Below are 24,559 nucleotides of genomic sequence, written 5' to 3' on the forward strand. Positions count from 1 at the left end.
TGTGTCTCCATATTCCTGCAGTTTCTGAGCCAAGGGGGACAGCAATATCCATCCCTATATACAATACCGTTCAAAAGTTTGGGATCACTTAGAAATGACTTTATTTTTCAAAGAAAAGCACTGTTTTTTCAATAAAGATAACATTAAATTAATCAGAAATACACTCTCTACATTGTTAATGTGGTAAATGACTATTCTAGGTGGAAACGTCTGGTTTCTAATGAAATATCTCCATAGGTGTATAGAGGCCCATTTACAGCAACTATCACTCCAGTGTTCTAATGGTGCATTGTGTTTGCTAATCGCCTTAGAAGACTAATGTCTGATTAGAAAACCCGTGCAATTATGTTAGCACAGCTGAAAACAGTTATGCTGGTGATATAAGCGATACAACTGGCCTTCCTTTGAGCTTGAAGTTTGTAGAACAAAATTAATATTTCAAATATTAATCATTATTTCTAACCTTGTCAATGTCTTGACTATATTTTATATTCATTTGATAAATAAAAGTGTGATTTTTCATGGAAGACACGAAATTGTCTGGGTGATCCCAAACTTTTGAACGGTAGTGTAGATATGTCTGTTTACACAAACAACACTATGAGGAAAAATTGCTGGCCTTTGCTCGGGCACTGCAATGCGAGGCAGAGAAGATAATTTAATTAAGCCCTTTGTTTATTGTTGCACGATATTGGAAACCAACTTTATCTGAGTTGAAGTACTTGGCACTGTTCATGGTTGTGACAACCATGAAGTGCAGGCTTTCCAAATGTTTGAACGTAACAACATTAAAAAGAAGTTGATGGCTTGCAGAGGAATATATTGAGATTTTAAATGGCATATTGGATAGCCACAGGCATTACGCAACATCTGGCCGGACTGCACCCGGATTGCAATACAACAATTCCCATACTCTTCTCAACTCTTACATCTACATCCAACTGGTTCCGAAGCTGATTATGCAAAAACACAACATGTCAAAATGTGGCTCACCTACATCGTTTGTATTGGACTGGTAAAAGAAGTGGTTTCGTGGCGCCATCTAGAGGACTAGCGCGCTGTGCGGCGGCGCACCAGCAGATGGCGCTGTCCAGCAAGTTACTCATTGAACAGCCGGCACTCCGGCTGGCACCGGAAACGGAGATCGGAAGCGACACAACATGCCATAAACCAAGGCAGCGATACTGTGTAACTGCAGGTTTTGTAAGTCGTCTCTGTCATTATTCGGTTTAATGTCCTGAATTGGACATAAACTGTAGTAACGCGAAGTACCTGTCGTATGAATGTGTGTGTGTTGGTAGTTTAGCTCCAGCCGACTGACCGCTGAGGATGTTCGGCTCCCTGAGCTTAGCGGGATAGCCGAGCCACGTAAACAATGGGCTGATGTGAGAGACGTGTTTCTAACTCAACGGTCTGTGCCTGTTACAACGAAGCACCTCACGTATCTGTGTGCTCTTTGCCTACAGCAGGTACAGGTACATGTTTCACTAGATACATTAACGGCCATCACATGAAAGCCTTCTCAGGATAATTCACTTTGCTGAAATTCAGTTCATCAGGATCCAAGATTACGTCATTCCACAATAACTTAAATGATGTTCAGTAAATATATTATATATTTTATCAAAGTAGAGGCAGGACTTGGAAGAGACATACTTCTACGTGGTCATGTTGACATCCGAATGAGCCCTTTGACCGCCTCTGTCTGCAGCTGCATCACGATGCCTGTGGACGGTTCAGAGGACCAGCTGCCCTCCTCGCTCTCCAGCCCTGCCAGTGCTGCCCTCACCCCGGGAGGGACAGATGAGGACGGGTCTACGGGGGGCTCGGCAGTCTGCTCTTTCCCTGAAAACAATCAGGGCTCTGAGGCTGCGGCAGCCTACCCTGCCAACACTGGACCTGGGGAGGGCAACAGCGGTGAGATACGCACCTCTTGCACCACAAGACAGCAGGGAAGAACATCATGAATATCTTTCATCTGTGAAACTGACTCATGATAAAATACAAAGAGTCACTCCTGGCTCTCTCGTCATTCCATGTGTTGTCGTCTGTTGTGCGGTTTAGGTGGGACGAGGTCTGGAGCCTTGCTGCAGATCGATCGACAGCGTATTCAAGCAGCATGTGCCAGTTCTGGAGCCAATGAACTCCAGGGCCTTGGCGTGGCTGTGTATGACCATGACGTCCTTGAGCAAGGTGTTCTCCAGCAAGTGGATGAGGCAATTCAGGAGGCCAATCAGGCTGCTGCTAAAGCTGAGGCTGAGAAGGAATACCACTCTGTGCTTGATGATGTCAGGTAAAGCACACCAACTGTAATAATATGAAGGTTGTTTTAATTCAATAGTTTTGTGCTTGTAAATCTTAACAATATTCTGCAATACATGCTTTTTTCTACTGCCTTTATTGAAAGATCATACGATTTAGTGGTGGTAGTAAGATCAGTTCCTCCCAGATGTATTTACAGTGAAATTCTTGACCTCTAAGTAAAATAATGACAAAAAAACATTGTTTTACAAGAGAAGTCAATTTTACACATTTCAAAGATGTCTTTTTGAATGTAAAAATAACAATAAAACCTTTAAGGAGCTGATCCATCTTCCTCTTTTTTTAATGGTGTGTTTTTCAGGTCCGTCACAGCATCTCTTAAACAAATCAACAAGATTATCGAGCAGCTGTCCCCCAATGCTGCCTCCAGTAAAGATATCATTAGGAAGATCGAATCTGTCAAACGACAGAAAGAAAATAAGGTAGAATACTAAATAAGAAAAACCTTACATTTAAATTCTATTAATTTCAAGTCAATGTTACACTAACGTAAAGTTGATGGTGATTGTGATAATGATGAAAATACCTTTTATGTCAGGAGAAACAGCTGAAGAAAGTCAAAGCCAAACAAAAGCGACTTCAGGCCATTCTGGGAGGAGAGGATACCCAACGGGTAGAAGCTGAGCTTTTGGCGGAAGATAATGAAAAGGAGGGTAAGGTTTCTTTCTATGATTCTTTTTCAATTGTGGTCCACTCATTAATGGGGGAAACGATGAGGAACAAGGCAAAAAAAAGTGCTGGGTCCCTGCTTTCTCTGGATAATATGAAACCAGGGTCATGTTCAGCTTTGCCCAAATTGTAACAAAACAAAGCAGAACTGGAAACAATGCAACGCATTAAACCAGCTGCAGTTATAGTGGCCAAGAAAGCAATTTTGTGTCATTCCTCGTTTCAGGAATTGTCATCGAAGATTGTAAGCAAAGGCTTGAATACATTATGGGGGAGTTAAAAATGTACAGTAAAGTGATGGCTGTTCATATATGTAACATCTTCTGCCGATGTCATCAAAATATGTCAAAGGTTTTGAAAGATGTGCACTGTAATTGGAAAAACACCACGCATTTCTGCAAACAGAACTGTGAGATACAAAACTAAATTCTTCCAAACAGCTGTCAATGTATATTTTTTTAATATTCTCTGAAAAGGACACAGAAAGACTGCGTTTACAATTCATACCTACACTTTGCTGCATGATGTCTAATGCATAACCGAGGTGCTGTGGAGTTGAACCTGAACTGTATGGAAACCACTACAACATCACAGAGGGTTATGACTGATAGTTAATTTGTGTATTTATTATCCGCTTGTAAATATAGTTGCACTGTGGAGTTTTCTTGTCAACAACACAGTTATGTTAACATTCACTGTTTCTCAATTGTCTTCTATACATGTGAGCGAACAAATGTCTTAAATTTATTTCCTTTCTCACAGAGTGCAAACAGATCATTCAAATTACAATTTTAAATGGCTAACACAATGGGGACCTGCTATTAAAAATACACACACACACACAGTAATTTCAACTAAGTCTTGACAGTACCCTAACCCTGCCTAATGTGTGTGTTGTACAGAAGCCGGGCCATCAACACTGGGCAGTATGCTTATGCCTGCTCAGGAGACCGAATGGGAGGAGCTTATCCGGAAAGGTCACATGACTCCTTTTGGAACTCGAATCCCACAGAAAGAGGAAAAAAAGAAGCCTCGAAAAGTGATGCTTGAAAACTCAGCCTTTGACATGTACTTGGCGGACCAGGCCAAGATGGCTACTGAGAGGAGGAAAGTGCCTCTTCTCAAGAAGAAAAGGAGCTCAGGAATCAGATCAGATAAAGCCGGGGGGAAAATTAATAGAATTGTTTCCAAGGACAAAAAGATGAAGAAGCGCATCCAAAAGCTTCAGATATCAGCTCTGAAGGCCCATCCTAAAGCTCGGCCTAAGGTTGAGCCCCGGCTCCCTAAACCAAAGAGCAAGCGTCACACTCGGCGTGAGGAGACAGACAGCGAGGGTTCAGAGTACCTGCCCAGTGATGAAGGCATTAATCCTGACCAGGAGGAAAGGGAAGCCATGGAGGAGGGCTTCGGGGACGATGATGAAGAAATGTATGAGTTGAAACCATACAATAAGAAAAGTGTAGGGAAAGGGAGGAAGAAATTAAAGAAAAAAGAGGAGAGTGAGGAAGAATACTGCCCTGAGAGTTCAGATGAAGAGGATGCGAAGGATAAAGACAAAAAGAACAAAGATGATGGAAATGTGGAATACTACAGACAGCGAATAAGGTATATTGACCCCTAGGTTTTTTTATTTGTTTACCATTTGTCAACAATAGATATCTTTCTTGGATTTATGGTTGGACGCAAAGGTGCAAAAAGTTTTCATCAGCAAGTCCTCCTTTAAAAGAGAATGCATTCATCCGGGCCTGTAATTCACAGGCTCAACAAACACCAGATTGAGCCTTTAACTTTGCTTCACATTTGCAGTTGCAGCCGTGCAAATGTGCTATTGTTATTCCCTTTAAGGCGAGAAGCAGTCACTTTCTGCTGGCTCCATAGTGCAGGAGGAGAGTTAATCCCAGATGAGATTGGCAGCTGTTTCTTGACTAAGCAAATTCACTCCCTGCTCTTCTTCTTCCTCTTCTCTCTCTCTCACACTGGCCTAATTATCCTGCTGCACATGGTTTTATACACTCACTCTCTCTAATGCACAAATTAATGGAAGAGCAGCCCTAATGAGATTTCATATTTATAGCTGCCAAATAAATCGTGTTGGCATGTGTCCTTTTTCTACACTCCAGTGATTGAATGTCAATTCAACAGCATAGCCACGGCGTGGATGGTGAGGCTAGCTTATATGAGGAATGATATTATTAGAGTGGGCGGTATTTGTAGTTGGGCGGGGGTTGGAGTGGGGGCAGAAAAGTGTAATTAACTGAACCAATGCTTAGTCTTGACTTAATTAGAGAGTGTGGTCTCCCAGGCCCAGCTAAAGGACCAGTTTTGTGGCAGGGTGACAGGACCAGGCCCAAATGAAGATGGATTCTTATCCTCTCCACCTCACACCTTTCTGGGGAACTCGCACTACTAATTGTCTGTATCAATCTTCATTTGCTGCGTGACGACTGTGCCTCTAACTGCCCTCTCTGCTGCACCATTAAAACTGTTCTCCTTTACATTTCCCTTTTTGCTGTAGATGTTCCACCCCTCAAGGGAAATACCAACAACTCAAAACATTTGCTATCCACGCACCTGTGTAGGCAAGAGTTAAAATCAATCAGTTAGTGCAAGAGGTGTACATCCCGTATCCCTCCCTTCTCTATACCTGCTTGCCCTGTCCAGCATTGCATGTAGCTGGACCTATCCCAGTGTGCGTGGCCGAGCGTAACCGAGGCCGATCGCCAGTCCTCTACCTATAGACGGAGAAATCGAACATGAAACTGAATTCATTTTAAATGTTGAACTCTTTCTCCGAGTTTAGAGCTTTGGATTTCAACATTTATTTAATTAACTCGAAGCTTTAACTAAAATATTGTCAAGCGATTGAAGAATTGACTGCAAACAACGTCAGCTTAAAGATGAAGCAGGGATTTGTTTTTTGACTTCAAGCTCAGCAAGTGGCCTGTGTTCACTAGTGTTGACTGAAGCGCCCTCGTCCCTCTCTTCAAAGTAGAGCAAATAGAGAAGGACATTTGAACACTTGATGTACTTAATTATTATGTACTCATTCCCCGACTAGGAGATGGAAGCGACAGCGTCTTGGAGAAAGGGAGGCAAAGAGAGAAAGGGGTAAGGAGCTTTCAGATGACAGTGATGAAGAATTTGACGAAGGCTTCAAAGTCCCTGGTTTCCTCTGGAGAAAACTTTACAAGTAAGTTCAATGTGAAACATTGTGAGTTGTCTCAAATATTTACAGATGTTTTAAGGAAGTCATAGCGTATGACTAAAATAATAAGTGTATAAAAGAAATATGTGGACTTCCTTGGGTGTCTTGGACCGTTACACACCCAACTCTTTAAAACACCATTTTCCTTAAATTGTAATTGATTAACCAAAGATCATTTAATCAAGACACCGTTAACTTGATTCACTTACTGATACTTTAGGTCACTAGCATTCATTGGAAAATAATTGTGTTAGTCTGTTGTTTTAAACCATGTGCACATGGATGTCATTAGTTGCTGTCATGCATATGTTTCTTTAGTTATTTGCTTATGTGTTTATCACATTGTCAGGTACCAGCAGACAGGTGTGCGGTGGATGTGGGAACTCCACTGTCAGCAGGCAGGGGGCATCCTGGGAGATGAGATGGGATTGGGTAAAACCATCCAGGTCATCTGCTTTCTGGCTGGACTGAGCTACAGCAAACTGAGGACCAGAGGATCTAACTACAGGTACACACACCCGCACACACACACACACACACACACACACACCAAACTGTGGCCAGCGACTGTGTGTCTGTATGGTATGAATATTTGATTAGGGGGATATCTGCTTGAGAGTGTTCATCTGAATTATTAAACATGTTTCAATTATCAGACTCTTCACTTTCTTACTGCAAACATCAGAGATGTGTGTGTGTGTGTGTGTGTGTGTGTGTGCGTGTGTGTGCGCGTGTATGTGTGTGTGTGTGTGTGTGTGTGTGTGACAACAAATCAACCATGGTAACATGGACGCAGTTGTGGTGATAATTTGGTTTCACTGCACAAACGACACGCATGCATTTTGGAAGGTGGAGCTTCCCTGATGGTCAATACTTTGTCTACTATAGACGCCCACAAATTGATTGCTCGCAAACTCAATTATGGCCAAGTATCAATAGCTTCCACCAGGCAGAGGTTCATACCAGCCCATTAGTGTCTTTATGCGCGTGTCTGTGTTTGACGACGCTCTTGTACATCTTCACGGAGGTGCTGAGCGTGTGTCCGTGCACCTTCCCAGCTTCATTCACAGAGTGTATGGAGCAGTGGAGGTGGACTTTATAAAAGGATGATTCTGCTGCATTGTTGTACCTGGACTCTCCAGGAGGTCCCTTGTGCATCACACATTTTAGTTGCAAGCAAAGCTTGTTTCCACTTATTGGGAAAGGCTTTTATTTTCTATAATTCGGGATATAAGTGATGACTGTAATTTGCTAATGAAATTTGCTGAGGTTATCCAAAGTGAAATGAACCTGGAGTTCCCTTGTTACCCATCTTAATCGCAGGTATGCAAGTAAACATCTCTGTGCCGTGTGTTTGTTGTAGATACGTTGGCCTGGGTCCGACGGTCATCGTGTGCCCAGCTACAGTGATGCACCAGTGGGTAAAGGAGTTTCACACCTGGTGGCCTCCTTTTAGAGTGGCTGTACTACATGAAACTGGCTCGTTCACCAGCAGCAAGGTAATTGTGTGTCTGTGAGTTTGATTTTCAGATTCATAATTAAGTATTCTACAGGGTCTTTTCTTCCTCTGGGGGGCACTAGAGGTCTGTTCTGCAGCATTATCTTCTCCCCTCCTCACCTCTCCTCAAACCACATTAAAGTAGATGCCCTACTTCAACGCTTAAGCTCCCAGAGATAGTTACAAATTGCACTGGCAACATTTTTTAGTTTACTTTCAAGAATATGTATTTTGTATTTGTTTCAGGAAAAGCTTATTCCAGAGATAGCAGCATGCCATGGTATCCTGATAACTTCATATTCAGCTGTGAGGAATTTGCGAGAAACCCTGCAGCGCTTCGATTGGCACTACATTATACTGGATGAGGGCCATAAGATCAGGAATCCAAACGCTGGAGTCACCACTGCCTCCAAACAGGTATTGTCTCAAAACACTGACACAGTTATTAACAGACACATTCTACCATTTTTGGATATATAACATTAATTATTTCTTTGTTCTCTCTAGTTTCGCACTCCCCACAGGTTAATCCTGTCGGGATCTCCCATGCAGAACAATTTGAAGGAGCTGTGGTCTCTGTTTGACTTTGTCTTCCCCGGCAAACTGGGGACACTGCCTGTCTTCATGGAGCAGTTCTCTGTGCCGATCACCATGGGAGGATACTGCAATGCCTCGCCTGTGCAGGTATTGGATGATCACAAATGCTAAATTAGGATGTGTTTAAATTCTGCTCCTTAATGTTTTTGCCCCAGTTTTGAAGGCTATCGAGAAATGTCACTCCATTAAAGACTTGGTTCAGATGTTCAGAGAATGAGAGCAAAGCAGAAACCAAGTGTAAAAAAGATAATTTGTACAATTTGATTTAAATCGGCTATTTTCATTTCAAATAAAGGTTACAAAAGTTTAAACATTTTGATAACATGACACAAACATTTTTAATGCTTATTTATATTATGGTCCAAACTAGAACTTGGTGAAACGTGGAACAAAGGAGAGATGATCAGGTGAAATTTCAGAAACTATTCTACAAAGCCCTACCTATAAATAAATGTATAACCTCAGCATAAGAAGGAGGGAGTGATGAAGGGCTAAAGAGTCACTTGACAACACTGATGGCACAATTTTGGAGCAGGCTGGATGATAGCAGGTCAGAAGGAGAGATGGTGGAGCAACAGAGCCATTAAGTGCAGTGCAGGATAATGTAGGTCCATGCAAAGGAACTTCAGTCCATCCCTAGTGTGTGAGAGAGAGGGATAGAGGGAGAGGCTAAAGTGGAGTCAGTGAGCTAAATTGTAGCCCTTTGTCATTAGTGCTCAATCGTTAATAACCCACTGACTGTATGGATTTAATTATTTAAGCTGGCTATTGATGCTTCTTCCGCTGTCGATAATAAAAACCTTTACTAATTATTAATGTTATTAAATGGTCAGAGAGGGCTAAGCTCTGCTGCCTTATCCTCTTCTCGAAATCCTCCGAACAGCAAAGGAGGCCCTCGGCTGATGTTCATGTGTCTGTACAAATAGATGCATGTGAAACCGCATGTGGACGGGGGGAACTGGACGAGCATGTGGATCCATTACTCAAACATGCGTTTGCATCCCCACTGACTCCACTCGGCAGCTTGTACAACAGAGGTCACTGGATCATCTGCTGCCCTCCTTCAACTTTTATACTCTGACCTCCACTGAGCCCAAAATCTCACCATGTTATTGTTCCCTCCGGCTTTGCAGAGGGTGTCTTTGATTCCTCTGTGGACCCCCAGTGAGTTAATGTTCAAAAGGCTAACTGGCCCTAAGTACTGACTCTGGGTGAGGTGTAGCAGGACATTTTGGGGCTCCTAGAGGTGAGGGTGGGACCAAAGCTCCCCCTCTGTTTCCAATGGAGCTGGCCAATAGTGCTGATGAAAGAAGAGGGCTTTGTCCCCCTGAGACCAACAGCACTCCGATCAATGTTTAATGGCTTGTGCTGCTGAGAGGGACAGCTACATGCAGGAGGTGATGAGAGGGCAGAGCAGGGACAATCATGCCTCAGGAAACATCAACACTGACAGGTGTGACTGTGGATGTTTGACACCCTGAACTGAATCTTGCTTTTGTCTTAAAGCAGAGTGTTTGTGTCGTCTCTCAGGTCCAAACTGCTTTTAAGTGTGCATGCGTGCTGAGGGACACCATCAATCCGTACCTGCTCAGAAGGATGAAGGCAGATGTCAAGGACAACCTGTCCTTACCTGACAAAAATGAACAGGTATTCATCATACGACAGGACATTTGACCCTGTTCTGTGTGAGTATTGAACAGCTTCTCACGCCCGGTTCTTTTAACTGGGGAGGTGTTTATCTGATTGGGTGTGACTGTGTGTGCCACGTCTAAAGAGTATTTGATGAATGTGCATGGCCCTTGTCAGGTGAAGCCAGCTAATAAAGTCCTGGTAAAGTAAAAGGAGCAGGTATTCATTAGGTGGCTGGTCCCTGGTCTGTCCACGCGGCTGATGCTGGTTGACTCCTCAGTCCACTTCAGCTCATTAAGTCCGTCCCTCGGGACAGCAGTGGCTCCAAAAACACATTGCTTCCATCTAATTTCTCTCCTCTCACACTCGAAGCGCTTTAAAGTGGATGTTCATTGCTTATTACACACTTTTACACTGCTCTGTGTCTGTGTAGGTTTTGTTTTGCAGATTAACAGAGGACCAGCGGCAGGTTTATCAGACCTTCTTAGATTCCAAAGAGGTCTACCAGATGCTAAAAGGGGACATGCACGTAAGCCTCGCTTTCATAGTTACAACGGGTTCACTGTCTTTGTTTTACTCGTCTTCAATTTGGGCTCTTGGTGTTGAATCTCGGTTATAAAGACAAGAAGAGCAAAACTCTCCGCCAAGTAAAAGACTTCCTGGAATAAGACTGGCCTTATTCATTATTTAACCTCCCAACTGATGAATATCAGTTCACCTCTCTTGCTCAAAGGCATTTGTGTAGATGTTTGTACGCTTAAAGAAAAACACCTTGAAGAGGCATCGGTGGAATACATTTCTTTTTTGCCATGTACATTTTGTTAAACCCCTATTAGCTTGACTTTAGTATTTTTTGAAGATGTTCTCCTTAAGGAAGCTGTGTAGTTGTTCTTCTCACATTAGCTAGACCCTGGAGAGAGAGACTCGACCATTTATCACCACTGACCAAATGGACGGGGTTGCCGAGCCAGGGGTGACCACAGCAGATTGTATACACACACACACACACACATATATGCTCTTATAGACATATTCAGTGGTCACTCTCAGTCCATTAACCACCATTACTAATGCAGTGGCCGTTGGGCCTTCATCAAGAAACACAGCCTTTATTGTCGGTAAATAAATGATGTGACTAATTCCTGTAGACTTAAGTAAATGTGTGTATTTGTTTAAAGGTGCGACGCTGTAGAACGACCAGGTTTGTCACCTGCCTCCAATTCTGTGTAATTGAATGAAACAGTTTATTTTAAAACTGTTCTCTTTTTTTGTGCTTTTCAGATATTCTCAGGTTTGATAGCACTACGTAAGATCTGTAACCATCCCGACCTACTCTCCGGCGGCCCCCGGATTTTGAAGGGAGTTCCAGATGACCAGCTAACTAAAGCGGAACACTTTGGCTTTTGGAAACGTTCAGGCAAGCTGATCGTCGTGGAGTCTTTGCTGCGACTCTGGTTGAAACAGGGCCACAGAGTCCTGCTCTTCACAGTCTAGACAGGTTAGGAACACGTTGCTCCGTCCCTCTGATTCACCTGTCAATCACTGAGCTGAAAAAGTCGAAAACAAATATATATATATATATATAGAATGATTATTGTATAGAATGGTTTGTATCAATGTACTTTTTTAACATTTGCATAGGCAAGACAGGTAATTTTGTAAATGTTGTCCCTGTATTTGCTGCTGTCTACCTACAACATATGTGCCTCTAATATTGTGTGTGTGAGAGAGCAGGAGAGTGTATGTGAGCGAGGCCCCAGCTGTTGCAGTCAATACCAATGAGATTATACCTCAGAGGGAACCTGAGACCCTCCCTGTCGGTATCTCTGTCCATGTAATATTAATCTGCTCTAATCCTTTTAGAGATAATCCAAACTTCAACCCCTCTTTTTTGCTCTGCGTGTTTTTCTCTCTGTCTTTCTTTTCTCACCGTCTCTCTGCCGTCTTTATCTCATGACCAGATGTTGAACATCTTGGAGGTATTTGTGACGGAGAATAATTACTCGTACGTGAAAATGGACGGCACTACCTCGATAGCTTCCCGACAGCCCCTCATCGCTCGGTACAACGAGGTAAGGATTAGTCCTCCCTAATGGGGTTTAAGTGTTTCCCATGAAAATCCCGTCCTGAGGGACTCAATGCATCAGTAGAACCTGCACACCCTGAGGTGGAAACCCTTGATGACAATCTGTTCTTCGGACTGGATGTACCTTATTGTCTCTGTCTTCAAAAGACATTTATTTTTAAATGATCACTAATACATAATGATTGTGTCAAAATGTATCAATATTTAGAAGTTTGTATTCATACAAAGTCTGACTTGTTCTTCTCTGTAGGGAGAATCAAGTTACTAGAAGCCAAGTTTATAATTAAGCTTTTTGATTTTCTTCAAATAGAGTTTAGTTTTTTTTGTCTTCCAATACAGTTAAAAAATGTGGTAATATATTTATTTATATTATTATCAAGAGGAGTATAACACTGTGGACATGTGGTTTATTAATCTCCACCATTTTTTCTTACAGAACAAATCCATTTATATCTTCTTGTTGACTACTAAAGTCGGAGGTCTGGGAGTCAATCTGACTGGAGCCAATAGAGTCATAATCTATGACCCAGACTGGAACCCTAGTACCGACACACAGGTAACACACACACACACACACACACACAATACAAAATAGTTCAAGTAACACATTTGCTAGGTTCACTATTTTCTGAATCCTGATTATTCGTTCTCATACTTGTAACTTAAAATGACATACATTTTCTGTTGCAGCTTTTTCCGCTTCTCACAATTGTTTCTTCATTTCTTTTAAGCCTCAGTAAGCGTGACTCTGTGTTTCAGATAAAGTACCAAAGTCATTTGTTTGAATGTATTGTGTTGTTCATAGGCACGGGAGCGAGCATGGAGGATTGGTCAGAAGCAGCAAGTGACGGTCTACAGATTGCTGACTGCAGGGACCATTGAAGAGAAGATTTACCACAGGTCAGAGAGCAGTTCTTATTCTTACGTTTGGCTACTCGCACTTCATGCGCATCCTAGAATGAAATCAATTGAAAAGAGGGCTTAAAAATATCCTGCTCTTGCTTTAAGGCTTTAATGCGCGCTTCTCATGCAGTCTTGCGTTTCAGTTATTGTTTCATTGACTTCAGGCATTCGTGAATATTGGTAACGACATGACTAATTGCTCACATCAATGCTGTATTACTACTCGCAGTATCCGAGGTCTCAGTAATTGAAAAGCTTTCCTGCATTATTAAACGGCCAATCTAGGACTTCTAAACTGTTGCTCTGTTGGGTGAGGGTCTGTAAAGTGCCTTCAAACAGCAAGTTAAAACACCTGCAGGGATTCTATTTTGAAACCTACAGTAGTGCAGTTAACTAGATTTTCTCATCCATCAGCCAAACTACTCTACAGTGACAGACGATCAGGGTTGCCTGCTGAGGTAAAATAACTAATTACATAGGAGTGTCTAATTCTATATTTGTTCCGTTCTGATTCAGACAAATCTTCAAACAGTTTCTGACCAACCGTGTTCTGAAGGACCCCAAACAACGGCGGTTCTTCAAGTCTAACGACATCTATGAGCTCTTCACACTGACTGACCCTGATAAAAACCAGGGAACAGAGACCAGTGCCCTATTTGCAGGTCTGCATATTTGTATTGTTCTTACCAGAGACACATTTTTTATTGTTAAATGATTAGGTAATCTGAAACCCCCTCAGGCAAATGTGTGAAAATGGACTTAGTTTGGAAGAATTCACCGAGCGGGTTTTGTTTTGATTGTCATACAGGTACAGGGTCTGATGTCAAGGTACCCAAGAAACCTCAGAGGCCAATGCCATCACACACAGTAAAACATAGCAGTCACATCCATAAACACTCCTTAGCGAACCAGAATGAAACCACAAACATTCCTGCATTAAGAGACGGAAGCACTTCCCCGAGCAGAAAGAACTCTCCGGGTAAACCAGCAGACGGTCACTGCACTAAGCAAAATGGCCTCGTTATAGAGCCTAATATTTCAGCAAATTCACACCATACAGGACAAAATAACAGAGACTGGAACAGAGCCAAGCCAGCAGTGAAAAACTCATCCGGCGCTCACCAACCCCGAGACAAAGACGCGGCCCTGCGGAGCCCGCAGAAGCACAGGGAAAAGAGGAAGCACTGCGACTCCGTGGACTCAGACAAACGCAAACGCACGAAGCGTAAACACTCCAAGGATTCTCGGTGTGAAGGCCACCGCATCTCTCACTTGGTGAAGAAAGGATCCTTTCAGAATGCAGAGAGTGAAGAATATGAGACAGAGAAGACATCCGATGATTATGTCCTGGCAAAGCTCTTCAAGAAATCTGGTCGGCTTTTTGTGCACACACTCCATCAGTCATGTCAGACGTGGTTTATTTGTAAGTTGTGAATGAATACGCTTCTTAGTTGACTCCTATTTTCTTCAGGTATCCACAGTGTGATGCAGCATGACACCATCATGGAGTCCTCCAACCCGGACTATGTCCTCGTGGAGGCAGAAGCCAACAGGGTGGCCAGAGATGCTCTGAAAGCACTGAAGGTTTCTCGGCAGCAGTGCAGGCGGTCCTTTAACAGACCCGCTCCTCCACCTGCACGGTACGCAGTCTCTCACCGACACACACACGTCGTTCAGAGCTCTCGTGTAAATCACACATCTCAATGTGTGTTTGTTCGCTCCCTCAGGAAACGGTTTGGACAAAAGAATAATTCCCTCCTGGTTGCACCTTCCGCTCAGTCGGTCCCCACTTTGAGTAGATGCAAGGTAACAGCAGTGTTATTAGGAAGAGAGGCCCAGAATGTCGGTGTGTTATTTTGCATTTGTGACGCCATGTTGTGTGAATTCATCCATTTCTTTCTTTTAGGATGCTGCTATTGTAAAGAAGTCTGTGCCAATGAAGCCCGGTTCAGGAGCTCATTTCAGTGGGGAGGGCGCAGAAAGTGACCTAAACGTCGCCCCACTCTCCTCCTCCTCCCTGCTGGCCAAGATTAAAGCCCGTAATCATCTCAGCATACCCTCCAGCCAAAGAGAAGGAGCGGAAGAAGAGGAGGACGACTCTGACGCCCCGGGAAGGAGCTCCACCCCAGCTCCGCCCACTGAGCATGACGAGCTGTTGGTGGATGTACGCAACTTCATGGCCTTCCAGGCGAATGTGGACGGACAGGCCACCACCCAGGAAGTGCTGGAGTATTTCAAGCCGAGACTGACCGAGAAGCAGGCGCCCGTCTTCAGAGAGCTGCTCAGGAGCATCTGTGACTTCCAGAGGACTTCTGGTCAGGAGGGCATGTGGAGACTGAAGGAGCACTTCCGCTGAGGGAAGTGCAGATGAAAGTGGAGGAAAGCCTGATCTGTGATGCACATCTGAGTACTCTCTGAGTACTAAGTTCAAGCTTAAAACATGTTTAAAACAATGATTTGTTTTTCATTTCTTTGTTTTATATTGTGTCAAATTGAGACATCTGTTTCACAAAATTCCATTGATCAATAGATTTAAATGAGTCTATGTCAGGACCATATTAACACATTTTACAGTGAGCTCAAGTTCCTGGTTACACTTGAATTCACTTGTTTTGTTTTTGCCTGAAAGTTAAAAACTGTATAACCTTGTGAATGATTTATTCCGTGATATGTCTTCTGTTGTTTGCTTCTGAATGTGTTGTTGATTTGACAGCCACTTGCATCACATTTTGTAATATGCTTCTCTAAAATAGGGAAATAGTGTGTCACTTTGTAAATAGGGCTCGACGGAAATTAAGTGGATTTTGTAATTACCAATTTTCCTTACTGATTTCAGTAAAAACTTAAATGAGCTACCTCTTATTATTTGTGGAAATATTGTCAAAATGCAAAAGTAAGTTAACCGCCATATTCTATAAAGGTAAACGTCCAGGTGCATTTTTTGTCTATAATAAAATGCTGTAATGGCTCTTTTTCACGTCTGGTTCTTCGAACATGATTTGAGTATATAGGAAGACATTGAATTAGAAAACAATGTTTTTAAAAAATCATTGTGTTTCAAAGAATATGATCAACTCTTAAATATAGGTTAACGTGCAAAACAAATTTGTGTTGTAAATCCGTATTCACCAGGTGGTATATGAATTTTTTTGTTTTGTTAAAAAAATTATGTTTTAAGTTCGATGTCCAGGAAAAACCAACACGGAGTTCTATTTGCGTGCGCATGTGTGGAACTAACAGGCACTGGCATGAAGTCCATCAAAGGATAGCTGAAGAAATCATGTAAACATGCGACTCAAACCGGCTGTACAGTGAAAGTTAACTTGTACAATTGTTTCTAACCAACGAGTGTAATTTCATTAAGACACTTAAGCCTCATCTGGACGGAGAGGAAAGCCGCTGACAGGAAGTGTACACACGCATTCACACAAACACACTCACACTCTTGTCGGAGTTGTCTAGACCAAATATTGGGATAAAGTTATCAACCGTTATTTGATTTCAATTTTCTCCACGCACCTCACTGAGGTCATAATAACAACTTTATTTTCAGTGGTGCATAAATTAATTACGCGCATTTAATAACTAAAATATCATTATATTCCCCCTTTAATAACATAAACGCTGCACGCCAGGGAAACCCTTAATAGCACGGGGCCCTGTAACTGGCCATTATCCGCCTGTAATGATATTACAGAACCAATTACGCGCCATTAGAAGGGATTTTCTGCACTTTATGTGGTTTAGTCCAATCCCGCACTCCTCTTCTAAATTTCAGCTGCTTCTCGAAGCCTCATTTTGCCTCCACCTCAGAGACGCATGGCGTCTGCTCTCTGCCGTCCCCGATGCGCTTTAAAACTAATTGAAAGGGTCCCGCAGCAGATCATTTATCTGAGGAAGCGAAATAAATCGCAGGACCCCTTGCTGTGAACAAAATCAAAAATTTGGCCTTGTGAGTGTTCTACATGCGCAACCCCTTGTAAAGTGGACCCCCTAACACACCCTGACGAGCCATTAACCCACTCGACAGTCAATCTAAAACCCAAAAGCAGTCATCCTCCTTTTTTTAATATATGAAATAACCACATAAAAAGTGCAGCGGGTATGTGTGCATGTTTATGTTTAGGGAATATGCTTGACTCTGGAATAACAATCACTTGTGATGAATTTTCTTTGGCACCATAGCAGAGCTGCCGTTTGCCACCCTGGCCCTTTTTCTCTAGCTCTTTCTGTCTTTCTCCTAACACACACACACACACACACACACACCAGGGGTTGGGGGTGAGAAAGACAAAGCCGTGTTAATCCGATTAGGACCAATTAGGCGTGAGATTCTGCGACACGAGCTGAAAGCCCTAACACTCTGTAGACAGTTATACAGTTATAGAGACATCTGGACACTCCTAGAGAGAGAGAGACAGATATGTGAGTGGTGTGTGTGTGGGGGAGAGAGAGAGTGAGAGAGAGAGAGAGAGAGAGAGAGAGAGAGAGAGAGAGATCTGGACACTCCCAGTCAGAAAGTCAGTGGAGTGCAGCAGCCACTTCTCTCCAGAACGGGAAGTGGCTCACATCAGCATCCTCACTGCAGGTAGGATGCTCTCTCACATCCGCTTTGAATCTTCCGCACGGCGACACCTCTTCCTGGGACGATGACATGTGTCCATTGTTCCACCACAGAAGGGAATCGCCCGGTACCAGCTGCGGACGACACGAGTCTCTGGGCTGAAACTTTTGTCTCTGTTCCAGGTTCAGTTCCGCCGCCCGGAGACGCGCCAGGATGTTCTACTTCCACTGTCCGCCTCAGCTGGACGGAGAGTGCTGCCGCTCCAACACTTGTGAGTTTGATGTGCTGCATTTTCACAGCATCGTGTTCTGCGGATTTTCAGCTGCAAGTTATTTCTAATTGCGACCTTAATGTTAGAGTCTGAAAAGTTGATGTAATGTTCCGGCTGCGTTCTTGCGCGCGCAAAGTATGCGTTGTTGTTGTTGTTGTTGTTGTAATTGTTATTTTAAGGAGCGATAATAGGCTTGAGTATATGCTTTCTGTTTTTTCAAATGATCATCTTTAATTAATTATGAAAAAGATATAGACCTATTAAAGAAAACGTTATTATTAAGCGAGGGAAACTAAAAGATTAAATACTGCAGTTATAGCCACAACAAATGAACACGTATTTTTTAAATCTTTTTAAATGTAAACTTAAATCGGTGCTTCAAGTTCATAGACATCTAAACGTTCTCTTTCCCACACATGTAAAGGTGAATACGAGGGGTTAAGTCTTATTTTCCCTCTGCCATGTCAATCTGCTGGATACTTTTGTGAGAAGCGCTGGTGGTTTGGCCCCAGGGCAGAGGGGTTTGTGTCCCGGTCACAGATGCTGGGTGTCATGGCTCTTAGTCCGTCATGGTTCCCCTCAGACACCTAACATCAATGTTTCATGCAACTAATGGAAATATACAAAATGTGCCAAATATATTGTCTGCTTTGGCCAAAATGTATATTTCTTTCGGCATTTCTTTCTCGTTAGTCAGAGTTTAAGAAAAACAATTTACAATTTTTATAGAATTGATTTAAATTCAACCATGACATTGGAAACATCATTTGATTAATTGACTGATTTCTTTTTTTTCTTCCAGTGAATTCAAGTAACTTTGGCAACCACGCCCCGGCCGATTTTGATGATGGATTTCTACGGAGAAAACAGCGCAGAAACAGAACAACATTTACTTTGCAACAGGTAATTATGCAGGAAAAAAAATATCCCGAGTAATAAATAAGTAGAACTTCACTTGAAGCAAAACGGATAAGGCACTACTGAATAAATGAAATTAATACGTTTAATTAACACTTTTAAATTAAGGACTTTGGCAGAAAGTTGTGCTTTCCCGATATATCATGGACACACAATTAATATGTTTTACAATTGGTTTGATGCAATGACAACCTTAAAGAAAAATATATGATTGCCTCACATAGGCCTACATAGAAAATATATATATATTTGAAAACCTCTATAAATTACTATGTCCTTTAAAACATAGCATACATGTAAATTGCCCTCTCGGTGTATTTCAGCCAATTAGATTTTAGGCAAATACTAAAGCCTAATTGTTTGCCACTTTATTTGTTTAATCTATTACTCTGTAGATCTGATCATGATATTAAGGAGGAGGAAACAAGAAGACGAGAAACGCCTAAACGAGTCAAATGTGTAAATACATCAAATGCAACTTATTTTACGCGTGACTGATGTTTTGCGTCGCCACAGCTGGAGGCGTTGGAGGCCGTGTTCGCCCAGACGCACTACCCGGACGTGTTTACCCGGGAGGAGCTGGCCATGAAGATCAACCTGACAGAGGCCAGGGTGCAGGTAAGGCTGCAGCAGCGTCATGTGTCCCGAGCACGTTTGACCATGTAAGAAAGGGTAAATTAAGCCACTCTGTCATTTCGGCGATGCACTTTAATAACATCAACATCATGGTGAATATTAGATTAGCTTGATTAATCGGTCATTCATAATTAACCAGCGATAATGTTCCTCGCTAATTTGTCCGCATCTCAAAGGTAGGAAGGAATAGATCATCAGTTCCTTTTCCATTTATACGCAGACAGGAAGCGATACGTGCTTTAAAAGAGGGCACATCCTGAAGCCTCCAAAACTCCCCCCCCCCTCCCTCTCTCTCTCTCTCGTTTTCACGCACCACACACACACACACACACACACACACACACACACACACACACACACACACACACACACACACACACACACACACACACACACACACACACACACACACACACACACACACACACACTTAAAGCACAAACACACATCCCAAAAAACACACAAACGTACCTTAAATTTGGCAATTTATATTCCGGTCCTGCCCCGCACATATGCGCGGTTTTAAACTTGGCCAGATGTAATTAAGTTATGTGTCCTGTATGTAATTTCCTGCATTCCCGATTTGCTTTTGGGTTTTGTTGTGCGCACAGATCTAATTGTGGGAAATATAATAGTTTGCCTTTTGTTCCCCAGGGTCATCTTACTATCGCTTAAACCCAATGGCGGGGTTGATAATGGCATCCAGCGCTGTAAATTAGGGATTGTAAACAAATTATTCCCCTCCTAATCCGATTACCACATTCCTATTATTAAATCTGAACATGAATCCACCGCACTATGCAGGGATATTAAACTTACATTATTATTAGAAAATAAATTTCCTTTCTGTTGTAGTAATATTGCCCCCCTTTTTGTAAAGTGTCAATGGGCCTCCCCTGCATTAAGAGCATGCTGCAAATTGAGATTAATGGAGCAATTATAGCCCATTCAGAGATGTGTGTGTGTGTGTGTGTGTAGAGGGGTGGGGGGGAGGGGGCGCGACTTTTAGCTGGAAGGTGCAGGGGTGAGATAAGTCCATCGGTTGTATTGTTGTCCTGCCACCAACATGTTGTCCTTTCTTTACGCTGAATGACTGCACATGTTTTGTTTGGCTGTTGACATCTCTGGTACAATAGGAGGGCTGCGGAGCACATGCACACCGACTCTAACCTCCATTCACACATCATGATTAATGCAGACTAGAACCAAGTCCTAATCGAATCTGATGTTGTCAAACAATCACTAAATAGGGAAATAAACGACTTCATCATAGCTGCCTCTCTCTCGGGCAGCACAACTGTCAGTGGGAAGTCATTAAAATATGATAATGAAAAATTGCTCAATTAAATGTTGTTATATGCAGTGACCTTCATTTGATTAAGATACCACAACTTGACTATATGTTTTCAGCTGTGTGGGGAAATATTTGGGAAGTTGAGGACTGTGCATGGAAAATTTAAGCGCTCTATAAGACACATTCAAACACCTCTTAAAAGTAAATTGATAATTGTTGTCTAACTTTGCTAGACCGGTTAACAAGATATATAAATATATTCTGTAAACTATGCTTTAAGTTTGTTTGTCTGTGATATATACCCAAATTCTATGCAAAAGAAATTAAGACATTGGTAAAAAATTAATTTGCCATGGTTTTAAAGCTGCATTCAATAAATTTAATAAATGGATGCAAACTGCGAATGTGTCAGGAAATACAGCCATTCCTTAGTTTTAATTGGTGATTTAATTTAATTGACTTCCCTTTCATTTTTTTTTCATGCAGGTTTGGTTTCAGAATCGCAGAGCAAAGTGGAGGAAGACGGAGCGAGGGAGCGCAGACTCTGAAGGAGGGAAAGAGCAAATGAATGAAGGCACTCCTCAATCTCACAGCATCAACTCTCAGTCCCCAGTGGACCACAACAGAAAGCAGAAAGAACCACTGGAGATGCAGCAGAGGTGAGAAAAGACAGATTGATTATTGCTGTTATTGTTGTGAAACAGTATCCTATAGTATTCAGATGTGCAGACTAGTGGATCTCTGTGATGGAGAGAAATAACAAGCAATATCCTTTCCATCCAGAACTGCCATGACAAAACTCTGTCAGCCATCTAGATCATTTGTGTAGAGTGCCTGGTGTCCCTAATAAACACGATTACATTGATTATGCAGCCATCAAAGCCTCAGACAAAGCACCTCTGTAGTGCACATTTAGAAAATAAGTACGACAATTTCCAGAAATGTATGTTTTAATTAGTATCATCATTTTGTGTCGTTTGTTTTACTTTTCACTATATAATAAGATATAGTGTGTCTGTTTTCTCCAGTATCAATAGGACGGTGGGTCCAAGTGGTCCGTTCTTCCCATCTTGTATACCGGGCACTCTCCTCAACTCTGCCACCTATGCCCAGGCTCTGTCACAGGTCGCCACACTGAAAGGTAAATATTATGATTCTCATCATTTAGCAAATAGAGATGTCGATTAAGATGATGAAAATCGTGCTCTCAATATTCTCACCACAAGTCTCACTTTGGTTACTTTTCAGGTAATGGCTTATGCTCCTGCTGTGTTTCTGACCCCATGGGATTGTCCTTCCTGCCGCCGTACGGTTGTCAGGGCAACCGCACGGCCAGCGTAGCCGCCCTGCGCATGAAGGCCCGTGAGCACTCGGAGGCTGTGCTGCAGTCTGCCAACCTGCTCAGTGCGGCGACCGGGCCCGGTGCCGGCGTGGGACTCCTGTCCGGAGTCGGCATGGGCGCAGCTGGGATGGGGAGGCCCCCGGCGGGTCCTGCCATCGAGGTGGCTGTCGCCGTGGGAAGAGGGGGAGAAAGCGCCAGTCCCAGCCCGGCCACCAAGATCCCAGTCCTGGGCAGCAGTCCTGACAAACACCCTCACTGCTCCAAGGAACCAATGGAGAAAAAGTGAAGCGCTGGACATAAACATGGATGTACTGATACTCTAAATCTGTGTGATCGTGCCTGTTATTACTCCTCTACTCTACTCTGGTCCTATGAGCAACGAAGCACAACTACTGACTGACTCCACAAACCTGCCTGGGAAATACTTTATTGACATCACAATGTATGGATGCAAACATTTAAATATTTATTTGTCAGTAAATTATTATTGTTTGTGAGAAATGAATATGTGGGGCCTTGTTATCCCCATAAAAGCACAAGTGTGGTTTTGGATTTCTGTCTTGGTGAACTCTTGGACTCTACGCGATGGACTAAGATAGATACGTGTGTGCAACTAAATCCTATTTGATAATGTGAATTCAAGGAATCCTGATAGAGTTCCTCTCGCTTTCATAAAGAGGACAAATGCTTACATTGTTAATGTTAATGCATGTAAACTGTAAGTGTCGATCTGATGGCAGGACAGTGGGGACTTTGAAGGATTTTGGCAATACAATGTTTATGCCATCAGGTCATTTATGGGCTCAAACAATCTCTTATTCTTTTGATTTTTAAAGTGAAAGTGCACTTTAATATTTATCAGCCATTTTTAGTGTAAATGTGTACATACAGACAGACAGAGCGGTGGTTGTCCCTTCCACTCTGTTAGCACATCTGCAGTGCCAGCAGACAGGAACCACACCAGTCCTGTTGTGACATGTTCTTTAAAACAATTAAAGATGTAGTCGCTCATGTTCCTCTCCTGTTGCCTCGCGCTCCAGCCATCTGTTCTGATACATTATTTATCAGTTTTCCCTTGAAGCCGTGAGAGGAGAGCGATCGTGACTTTTATTATTTATTTACTTTTAGGAACGATCACCCTCTTCCTCTTTCTCCTCCTCTCTCTCTGAGCATTTTTTTAATAAACCCCATTAAACATGATATATGCTATTTATTAATGTTGAATTTACATATTCAAAAATATCATCTCTCATCACCTCAGGGCTCTTCACACGGTAGTTTATCATCGGCGATACATTCGTTGATGTATTATTCCTAAATATCTCTCCTCACTATATGACTGTTGAATAAAGGAGCAGCTGATCGGATGGAGAATACTTAAGCCAGAGCACAACCAGTAGTTGGACTGATTCAATTTACGTCCTTGAGGATTTTCAGGAAATTACTTTTGATAGTCAATAACACAATTAAGTAAACTACACACACATTATCATGAATAATTGATAAGAAATTATGTATTACCATGAAGTACCAGTTCAATAATTGATGAGGCGACACCCTGGTGACATAGAAGAGGGAGATAATGTCAGAAGTCGTGCCAGGTTGTAAACAGAGTGCAGAGGACTCACATCCTCTTTCTTCACACCATTATGTGCGCATGTTGTACCCCAAGTACCCTACAAATATTCCAATAAAGTGATGCGTACACTGACTATGAGGCACCTTCTTGTGACATTAACACATTTTAGAAATAGATTTTTATTTTACTGGGCCACAATATTTCCTTACAAGAAACACGCACCAGCCATTTAAATTAATGAATCTACAGCATTATGGCCTATTTTCATACATTTGGGTATTATAATATTATATAGCAGGTGTTGTATCTATTTATGCCACAAATAATATTAACAAAAACATCATCTCCTAATAAAATGATTTTGCTTCCAGACAACTCCAGAGCAAAGATGTTAAGCCCCCTGACATGGCAGCTAATGATAACACAATATTTTTATACAAATCATCTCTTTTTCCAAAAATGTAGCAATATGGACAACAAAATCCAGCCAACTCATACAAAAGATGTGAAAAACACATTCAATCTCTCCAAAATTGAACACAGTAGTTGTGGAATTTAATCATTAGCCAAAACAAAGGATGCTGAAGTTGTAATGACTCCGATCATCATTAAGTTCTGCATGGTGCCCATAATTCACTGCTTTAATATTTCATAAACAAGTCAAGTTGGTGTTGACATTCAGCTGTGCATGTGGCATCATTGATAATTTTCTGTCACCTAAAAAAAAGTCCCAAGGCGGTTTTGTTGAGCATTGTTATATCAAATTAGCTGGAGAGCGGCCAGAAAAACAGACAAACATGGTGCATATGGGGGACAGCAGTTGAACTCTGTTCTTACAGTGCAGTTAATGGGCTTCTTTTGTTGCAGTAATGAAATATTTTTGCAGGAATGTGGGGAAATATGTCCTGAAACAGGGAAACGTTGTGCACATGCACTCATCCAGACAATATAAGGCACACAGAGAGCGTAAGGAAGACTGGCACACACATACAATTATGTTGCCTGACATTGGGTGCAACACCTTTATCAGACATAAAGTGGGTTCA

The 24,559-nt window shown here is 42.3% G+C and overlaps 3 protein-coding genes across 3 annotated transcripts in view; 2 read left to right on the forward strand and 1 right to left on the reverse strand.

Annotated features, from left to right (window-relative positions):
• The first annotated feature begins 1,136 nt into the window (after window positions 1-1,136).
• ercc6 (excision repair cross-complementation group 6) lies at window positions 1,137-15,881 on the forward strand. Its single transcript, XM_056435740.1, has 23 exons — window positions 1,137-1,203; window positions 1,302-1,469; window positions 1,712-1,917; window positions 2,065-2,293; window positions 2,624-2,744; window positions 2,861-2,975; window positions 3,894-4,596; window positions 6,050-6,181; window positions 6,546-6,704; window positions 7,560-7,695; window positions 7,941-8,111; window positions 8,202-8,378; window positions 9,822-9,938; window positions 10,354-10,449; window positions 11,202-11,408; window positions 11,882-11,992; window positions 12,443-12,562; window positions 12,812-12,906; window positions 13,426-13,571; window positions 13,718-14,281; window positions 14,381-14,549; window positions 14,637-14,715; window positions 14,816-15,881. The coding sequence occupies exons 3-23, from the start codon at window positions 1,722-1,724 to the stop codon at window positions 15,263-15,265; spliced, it is 4,293 nt and encodes a 1,430-aa protein (XP_056291715.1). The 5' UTR covers window positions 1,137-1,203; window positions 1,302-1,469; window positions 1,712-1,721; the 3' UTR covers window positions 15,266-15,881.
• A 1,548-nt stretch (window positions 15,882-17,429) lies between these two features.
• On the forward strand, window positions 17,430-23,134 carry drgx (dorsal root ganglia homeobox). The gene is made up of 7 exons (XM_056436369.1): window positions 17,430-17,497; window positions 17,656-17,744; window positions 18,547-18,647; window positions 19,179-19,280; window positions 21,079-21,251; window positions 21,621-21,733; window positions 21,841-23,134. The coding sequence occupies exons 2-7, from the start codon at window positions 17,687-17,689 to the stop codon at window positions 22,218-22,220; spliced, it is 927 nt and encodes a 308-aa protein (XP_056292344.1). The 5' UTR covers window positions 17,430-17,497; window positions 17,656-17,686; the 3' UTR covers window positions 22,221-23,134.
• Window positions 23,135-23,232: 98 nt separating this feature from the next.
• The window catches only part of wdfy4 (WDFY family member 4), a 69,438-nt gene continuing 68,111 nt past the window's right edge, over window positions 23,233-24,559 (reverse strand). Inside the window, exon 65 of the mRNA XM_056436362.1 lies at window positions 23,233-23,492. Within this exon, the coding sequence (XP_056292337.1) occupies window positions 23,470-23,492 (23 nt within the window). The 3' untranslated portion in view covers window positions 23,233-23,469. The remainder of the gene's footprint in view (window positions 23,493-24,559) is intronic.

Source organism: Pseudoliparis swirei, chromosome 17 (genome assembly GCF_029220125.1).
Source record: "Pseudoliparis swirei isolate HS2019 ecotype Mariana Trench chromosome 17, NWPU_hadal_v1, whole genome shotgun sequence".
In the NCBI taxonomy this organism is placed as follows: domain Eukaryota; kingdom Metazoa; phylum Chordata; class Actinopteri; order Perciformes; family Liparidae; genus Pseudoliparis; species Pseudoliparis swirei.

Excerpts from the sequence above, each read along its gene's own strand:
- ercc6 (XM_056435740.1), top strand. The coding sequence starts at position 1,722 with ATGCCTGTGGACGGTTCAGAGGACCAGCTGCCCTCCTCGCTCTCCAGC. Across the intron at positions 9,939-10,353 it reads TACCTGACAAAAATGAACAG|GTTTTGTTTTGCAGATTAAC; the intron begins GTATTCATCATA and ends GTGTCTGTGTAG. Across the intron at positions 11,409-11,881 it reads ACAGAGTCCTGCTCTTCACA|ATGTTGAACATCTTGGAGGT; the intron begins GTCTAGACAGGT and ends TCTCATGACCAG.
- drgx (XM_056436369.1), top strand. The coding sequence starts at position 17,687 with ATGTTCTACTTCCACTGTCCGCCTCAGCTGGACGGAGAGTGCTGCCGC. Across the intron at positions 19,281-21,078 it reads TGACAGAGGCCAGGGTGCAG|GTTTGGTTTCAGAATCGCAG; the intron begins GTAAGGCTGCAG and ends TTTTTCATGCAG. Across the intron at positions 21,252-21,620 it reads CCACTGGAGATGCAGCAGAG|TATCAATAGGACGGTGGGTC; the intron begins GTGAGAAAAGAC and ends TGTTTTCTCCAG.